Genomic DNA, 8612 nt, shown 5'->3' on the forward strand with positions numbered 1-8612 from the left:
TATTATTAATATTACGTATACTATTATTATTGTATATATACACACACACACACACACACACACACACACACACACACACACACACACTATATATATATATATATATATATATATATATATATATATATATATATATATATAATTTTCCTCTTCTTACATTTATAGAAACATAATTATGCTTTAAATAACAATTCTTTTTTTATCTTGTTAAAAGATACAAACATAAATAAATAATTAAATTAAATAGTTCTAACTCTGTTGTAAACACTGTGAACACTAAGAAAAATTATCTATGTGATTGACTATGTTGATTGTGTTACATATAATCTGATCATGTATATAGTCAATTATCAATGTGGAAGCCGTAAGTTGGCACACTACAAGACCAAAATTGAAAAAGTAATAATCGCCTGCAAACTTTAAACTGATAATAATTTATATAATTTGTAAAAAAATTTTGTTATACTGTATATTGCTGTATTCGTTAGAACAAATGCTACAACTTTTATCGAAATATTTATTTTATTGTATAAAAATGCATACAGATAATTTTTCTAAATGATCCATTTAATTTAACCGTTTAATTTAATAGCCACTTATACGAGGAGACACTCCTATATATGTTCTCTTACATTTAAAAATCTTTTTTTTATCTTAAGTAACAATTTTTTTTTAATAGAAAAAATTAATTATCACTCCCAGAAGAATCTTCTTCTGCTTCTCGCAACCATTTAATGAATGGCTGAACGGCATTCTTTAGTTTTGTATGATGCGTGTCCGAATTTTCGTCAGTAGACTCATACCATTCTAAAATCTTTTCTTCAGATAGTATGTCGCGATCGTAAAATTGATGCAACAGGTGTTGCGCGTACGGCAGTAACTCGTCGGTTGTATTAACAATATCTTCTATAGCACGCAAACAATCTTCTTGCGCGTTTTCATTCTTAATATAATTCTGAATAATAGTATTAAAATAAGTTATCATAATTTTCAGATTCTTTTGATAATTCTGATTAGTAACGGTAGTTTTCGTTTCGGAAAGATAGTGTAATGGCAGACTGAGAATCGCTTTGATGACATTATACGTCACCTCGCGGATGGTAACGTTGTACGCATACCTCGACGAGTTTATTTCTAGAATTAAATTCTCGCAATTGAGCTTATCCTGATAACCACGTAACAGACTATCGATAACTTCGGATAAGAACATATTCGTGTCGTCTGGAATTTGAGAATCACATTCCAGAATTTCTTCGTTACTAGACGATTCTGAGGAGCAGTCGTCACAATCAATTACTTCAGCATTTTTAAAGTACAAAAATCCATCCTCAGCCTCGAGATCCGACATTTTGATCTCAGATATACCAGAAGATGTAGATTCGATAATGGTATCAACGTATTGACTGCGAGCAGCAATGTCAACTCCAGAACATAATATACATCCATCTATTTGGCTACGATATCTAACAATACAATTCGGAAATAAGATACTGCTCTTAATAGTGCAATTGTCTTTAATTCTAACGTTTGAAAAAACGTAAGAATTATCTATATTAACATTACTACCTATGATGCAATTGTCTGCGATCACAGATCTCGCAACTTTAGTTTTATTTCCTAATGAACTATTAGATCCAAGAATACAGTCTTTTTCTAATAAACAACCTTTAGCAAAAGTAGCAGTTTCGTGTTTATACGTACTCCGCGGCATACATATAAAGTTTTTCAATAACGGCATAGCATCTGGTGCAAGAGGAAAACTATGTCTACGCAAAACATCCTGAGTGAGTATATGATGAGCCTTCCACGAGGTAATTGGCAGAGCATAATCCTCTGTATTTAATTGCTGCCAATAAATCCTTGAGTCCAAAATCTCCTCATTCATCAATACTCCGCGAATAAAATCATCCATAGTCTAAAAACATAAGAATAGTAAATTATATTTGTTTCTTTATTGCGTAATTGAATATAATTATGTTAATATTATAAAATAATTCTATTGATATTTTAAACAAAAAGCAATTTAATTTACTTACTTGAAAGTCAAAATTATCAGCAAAGAGTGGCAAAACAGATGGTGAACACAAGTAGATATGAGTATCCAAGTAACAAGAATTAATTTCTACTTCATTATGATCAAGAAACCAATTTAATTCCAGCTTTACTTTTTTCTCACTATTCTTCAATTTAGTGTAATACAGAATTTTATTAGTGCTTTTGTCTGACACAACTAGAGACGCTTCCTCATTGAGATAAGAATCTTTCATTGAACCAAAGTTCCGTAATACCATAGTCATAGTTGCTCCCTTATCCTTCTCGGCTTTCATACGATGAATATTGAATAAAGTTTTAAGATCTGTATTGGTAAAGGTGTTCCCACGAATCAGTATAAAATATCCTCTGATCCATCCTTTTGTATCAATATCTCGCAAAGCATCTCCGAGTGATCTGCAGCCATCGGAAATGATCAAAGAGATTGTAACGTCTTTGTAAATCCTTTCGTCGGTATATTTTTTTAGCTGATCTATGTGACTGCTGCAATAAAGGAATACCTCTTGTATCTTCGACTTTATCAATGTTTCTATCATGTAATCGAGAAGTGGTATATTTATCACGGGCATTAGAATGCTTGGAAATATATTTTGCACTGGATTTAATCTTGTTGTGAAATCATCCGCAAGAATAACGGCTTGTAGAACATCCTTTTTACACATTTTCGCATTCATGGTCTTGTATTCACAATAATTCACTGGCGTATAGATCAGTAAATTGTCAAGATTTAGGCGACTGTTGGCGACGAACACTGAGAATTCTTAATTCCAATAGTTTCACGAAGAAACTGTAGTTAGACAGGATACTTGTTCTGATATACAATATTTGTCTGTTTGCATTACTCGAAAAATTGTTACATTTAAAGTGTGATCTTCTTCGGCAAAATAGCCCCTGCTTTGGATCAGAGCTGATTCGGCCAGGACAGTATTTAAAAGAAGAAAAATATTTGGACGACTGCTCTCTTGAATAGATACTGTATTGAGAGCATCGAAACAAAACGTGATCCATTATATGGATGTCGCCATATTGAAAATTAAACACTAGCACCTCTGAACTTAAAGGCCAAAACTATTTATATGTATTAAATAACTGGTAAGTTATCGTCTATCATAAGATAACTTTCCAATTAATATGTTTTATTATTTTTACAGTTTTCAAATTGTCGATTTGCTATATTCTTTACAAATAATGTGAGGAGATTTCACTATTTTTTAAAATTAATATTTATTAATTGCTATATTATATGAATTTCTAATAAAAGCTTTTATCGATAGTAGAGAAGATAATATATAATAATAATGCCTTCTATATTTAGGTAATTTAGGGATGCTAGTGTCTAATAATGACACCAGTTGGCAAGTTGACTCTGATCGGAGTGATCGGTATTCTCGCCTCTCGGATGACGTTTAATCGTCTACTACAGAATAGTAACACATGTTGTAGTTCTTTTCTCTAGTATTTAGTGAATAGTTTACGATAAACAATTTTGATTCTTTTAACTTGATAAAATAATGGCAAAATTAAAAAAAACTCTGCAGAACGTACAAATGCCTGCTGTACCAAGTACGAAAATATCCATCGTGAAAGTAATTGAGTTTTTGTTAATTTCTTAAACATAATGTGATTAATAAATGTCTTTAGTTCCTTTACTTTATATTTTGAATTTATGATATAAACAAGATCCTTTTTAAATTTTGTTTTAGAAACGAAATCGAAGAAAAAAGAAAACTAATACACAATTATTGAATAATATGGATAAAAATAATTTAAAGAAACTAAGTGCATCCAATGAAATAGTAAAAAATATATTTACAAATACGCAAAATAATAAAAGGAAAAAATTGCATAGTTCTAAGAATAAATTTGATGCAAAAAATTTTGCCTCAACAAAATATCCAAAAAATAATGAAAATAACTTAAAGAAACTAAATATATCTAACACAATAGGCAAGGATACAAATATGCAAAGTAATAAAAGGAAAAAATCACATGATTTTAAAAATAAACTTAACGCAAACTATACAGAAAATTCAGATTTTCTAACTAAATATCCAAAGGATAATAAAAATATAAAGAAACTAAGTGCATCTAATGAGATAGCAAAGGATGTATTTACAAATATGCAAAAAAGTAAAAAGAAAAAACTACGTGATTCTAAAAATGAACTTGATACAATAAAATATACAGAAAACTCAGATGCTCTGATAAAATATCCAAAGGATAAGAAAAAAAATAATTTAAAGAAATTAAGTGTATCTAATAGAATAGCAAAAGATATGTTTGCAAATATGCAAAATAATAAAAGAAAAAAACGTGATTCTAAAAATAAATTTGATGCAAAATATACAAAAAACTCAGATGCTTCAACGAAATATTCAAACGATAATAAGAAAAAAATATTAAAAGTATCTCAAAAAATACAAAATAATTCAAATATTAAAATAAAATATGAGAAAAATAAAAAACGAAAACAGGACATGAATCTTAATCGTACAAATAAGGATACTGTGAGAGATAATTATGAAGACGTGGAAATCGATGAAGACGATTCTTCAGAAAATAATGGAAGCAAAAATATTAAAAAAAAGAAGAAAAGGTTAAAAAGTTACAAATGGAGATAAAAAATCTTAAGTTTATGATGAGAAAATTAATTGAAGGGAACAATGAAGAGAATATGAAACAGATATCAACTAAAGTAGAAACACAGCAGATACAATCTGATATATTAAAACTGGACAAACATAAAATAAATATCAAATATTTAAAAAAAATGCTCGAAAATAAATCACAAGTAACGAAAGTTGCACAATCTACTCTAAGAGATAAAAAACCTACTTTGAGAGATAGAATGCAAATGCAGTTAAAAGCATCCAGATTCAGATTTATAAATGAAACATTGTACAATAATGACAGTTTACAATCTAAACATTATTTTCAAAAAGACCCTGATAGTTTTATGGCTTATCATGCAGGATATAAACAGCAAATTGAACAATGGCCGATAAATCCACTGGATGTTATAATATCATCAATTAAAAAATTGTATTTATCTCTTAATCTTAAATGAAATTTATGCAAGTGTGAATGTCTAATAATGCCTTAATTATAATTGCAGGCCAACGGACAATGTAATCGCTGATTTTGGATGTGGTGAAGCCCGGCTCGCAGCTTCTGTTCCTCATACAGTACATTCATTTGATTTCATTGCTCTAAATGATGAAGTGAAAGCTTGTGATATGGCTCATACTCCATTATTAATGAACAGCATCCACGTTGTCGTGTTTTGTCTTTCTTTAATGGGATCTAATCTTAATGATTATATAATAGAAGCTAACAGGGTTCTTAAAAATAAGTAAGTAGTAATGGTATTCTTGATTGACAGTAAGGCAGTAAGAATTAATTATTTTTATACTGCTTATGGCAGTAAGAATTAATTATTTTTATTTCAATCAATTTAGTGGGATCTTGAAAATAGCCGAAGTTGAGAGCAGATTCGAGGATGTAAAAGATTTTATAAAACTACTACGCCATTATGGTTTTAAAAATACATGGAAAGACTTGTCTCATAACCTGTTTTATTTTATGGATTTTAAAAAAAACGAAGATATAAGCATGAAAAGAAAAAATCTTCCTGCAATTACGTTAAAATCATGTGTATATAAAAAGCGATAACATTTTGTTGTATTGTTAATAATATATTATAATAATATTATAATATATTATAATAATATTATTGAAAAATATTTCATTTTTCAATATTATTCTTTTATATAAAACTATTCTGTACTTTGTTGATATTATAATTAAGTAATAAATATATCAAACATTGTTTGTATAAATACACCATGTGTTTGTTTAAATAATGTGTTTAAATAACTATTCTTGAAATACGTTGCTTCATTGAATACAAATTGTTGTAAGAATAGTTATAAGAAATAAAAAATAAGAAAGAAAAAAAGATTTAGATCGAGAATTTAAGATACCAAATATTAGACGGGATAACGAGGAAGATTACAAATGAAGTTTTATAAATTTGAGAATGAAAAAGATAGATATTTATTGTGAAGTAATTTTTACTTCAAATTTTCTTTTTATTTTTTTAATATCATATGTCATTCAAGATTCTTAATATTATTCTTATTACATCAATTGCAATTATCATAACAATTCAGAATTTCATAATGATTATGATTTTGATAACTGCAAATTTCTTTGTCTAATATAGTACGCTACATGATATGAAAAATTTTATGTAACATAATTCAATCACTGGTTTAATCACTGGTCTCTTAAGATGCATTGATTAATTATTACATATATGTATATGTGTGACAAAAATAAAATTGTATCTGATAAAAGACAAATTGACAGTTTACATAAATGATAATAATTACATAAGATTACATAGAATAATACTAAATACAATTATACTGTTGTTTACGTGATACAAATTGTTCTTATTATTCTTCGCATAACAAAAAAGACATATTGTTGCTTCATTCAATTTAATTCACACTTAATTCAGACGTGATTCAGAAATTTTCAAACTCATAATTGCATGATGATGATAGATATGAATTTTTTTACACCAAGATGAAATATAAGTTAAACATTTTTAACCAACTTTAAAACTATTTTACAAATTTGCAAATTCCTTTTATTTATTTCATCATGGTCTTTCGAAATAATATTTAAGAATAAAAAAAGAATAGATTCATCCAATCCATCGAGTTTGAAAAATCCTGATATTTATTTCTTGAATTGATATAAATTTTATACTTTAGTGTACATTAATATTTATTATTTTCAATTTATAAACTGATATCGCTGTTAGAATAATGAAATAAATGGCTGAGATACGAGACTAGTGTGCGACTTCATTATTCACTGACACAACAAAATAAAATACTTAAAAACTTCATATATGCGAATATCTTACAACCTACATAGCGTAATGTAATACATGAATCTATGATTATACAATATTATATGTAATAGTAGTTACTACTTTATAATAAAAGATAATTACATGGAGAATGTGCCATACATAATATTATTATATAAGTTGTAAATCTTTGCAATTAGGGCGTCGCAAAAAAGTGCACAAATGCGCATTTATAAGAGGGAGAAGTGTTAAATTAAATTAAAAAAAAATCAATTCTTTATTCCTGTAACTGCAATTGCATATGCTCACTTCTGTCAGATTTAATTTCTTTTAAAATCGCTATTATAAAATCGCAACACTATTAAAATCTTTCAGTACAGATTCATTTTAATTCACTATTGATATTGATCATTGTAACATTTGATTGTAACATTTTCCCTAGGGTGAAAAATGAAAAATTGAACTTTAACTCTATGAACTTTAAACAATAACTTTCATTTTTATAATTCCGCTCTAAAAAATAATATCTTACAATATCTTAGAACAAAAATATAAAAAAATTGCATTTTTTCTAAAAATATTATAAATATAAAGTTATTTAAAGAAAAAAGCTTATTTAAAAAATTGATAAATAAAAATATTAAGAGAAATCGCAAAATTCCCTTTGCACAAAGGCGCTTTATACGTTAGCGACGGCCCTATTCATAATATCAATATTACAATGTTAATACATTAGCATAAACACATTTCTAAGTATCGAACATAAGAATTTTAAATTGCATTAATCAACTAATATTCTGATCTATACAAGTGTGTAAAATTTCATTAAAATGTAATTAATAAAAAGTGAAAAATCTTTTTAAAATATCTGCAGAAGCATCATTCTTTTTTTATTTGAACACAATATTTAAAAATAATATCTCACCGCACTAAATAGTGCTAATAAAAATTTATTTTAATTTATACATGCATTATGATGGAAATTTCACGTGCTTTACATTTTCTTGACTAGATATTATAAGTCTTACTAAATGTATTGCTTTGTTATTCTTAAAACAATCTATTTTTGTGTTAAAAATCGTAAAATATATATTTATAGAGTTCTGAAAAATGAACATTATATGATTTATATTAACATACAAAACTTTAGGAAGCTTTAATTTGTTTAGTAAATTAAGTAAGTTAAAAAGCCATTTAAAAAATTATTTAAAAGATGAATTAATATAAATGTGATACAAAATGTTTCATAGACATGTACATATAATTGTAACAAAAGGATTATATTATGTACATAGAGAGTGTTTTAAAATTCGCGAATCAAAATACTATAGCAAGAAAGTTAGATAGAAAAAAATAAGTTAAAGAATATTTTTTCATTCCGAGTCGTAGTCCTAAAAATAGAAAGTTTAAAACTGACTAATTACAAATTACGATTATAGAAACGGCTATCCGTGAATCATCACGCGCGATCACTAACATTGTCGATGCGCGACTCATGGACAGAGCCAGCTATTTTAAAAAATAGTAAATATAATTAATTTTTTTTTAGAACTTATTTGCTATAATATTTTGGGGTGTGTGTGTGTGTGTGTGTGTGTGTGTGTGTGTGTGTGTGTGTGTGTGTGTGTTATTCTTTCTTACATATTATTACTTTCTTTAGTACAACTAAACGTAA

At 27.3% G+C, this 8612-nt stretch overlaps 2 protein-coding genes across 2 annotated transcripts; one reads left to right on the plus strand and one right to left on the minus strand.

Annotated features, from left to right (window-relative positions):
* Nucleotides 1-685: 685 nt before the first annotated feature.
* LOC105619015 (translation initiation factor eIF-2B subunit epsilon) lies at nucleotides 686-2726 on the minus strand. Its single transcript, XM_012200543.1, has 2 exons — nucleotides 2037-2726; nucleotides 686-1915 (listed from the first exon to the last, which is right to left on the minus strand). Exons 1-2 carry the CDS (start codon nucleotides 2724-2726, stop codon nucleotides 686-688), a joined length of 1920 nt encoding a protein of 639 aa, XP_012055933.1.
* An 837-nt stretch (nucleotides 2727-3563) lies between these two features.
* Nucleotides 3564-5724, plus strand: LOC105619016 (ribosomal RNA-processing protein 8-like). The gene is given in 5 exon segments (XM_012200544.1): nucleotides 3564-3638; nucleotides 3756-4629; nucleotides 4632-5094; nucleotides 5168-5404; nucleotides 5511-5724. Coding segments are annotated over 5 exon segments (1863 nt in total).
* Nucleotides 5725-8612: the final 2888 nt, after the last annotated feature.

Source organism: Atta cephalotes (genome assembly GCF_000143395.1).
Source record: "Atta cephalotes unplaced genomic scaffold scaffold00019, whole genome shotgun sequence".
NCBI lineage: Eukaryota > Metazoa > Arthropoda > Insecta > Hymenoptera > Formicidae > Atta > Atta cephalotes.

Excerpts from the sequence above, each read along its gene's own strand:
- LOC105619015 (XM_012200543.1), bottom strand. The coding sequence starts at position 2,726 with ATGAATGCGAAAATGTGTAAAAAGGATGTTCTACAAGCCGTTATTCTT. Across the intron at positions 1,916-2,036 it reads CTGATAATTTTGACTTTCAA|ACTATGGATGATTTTATTCG; the intron begins GTAAGTAAATTA and ends TTATGTTTTTAG.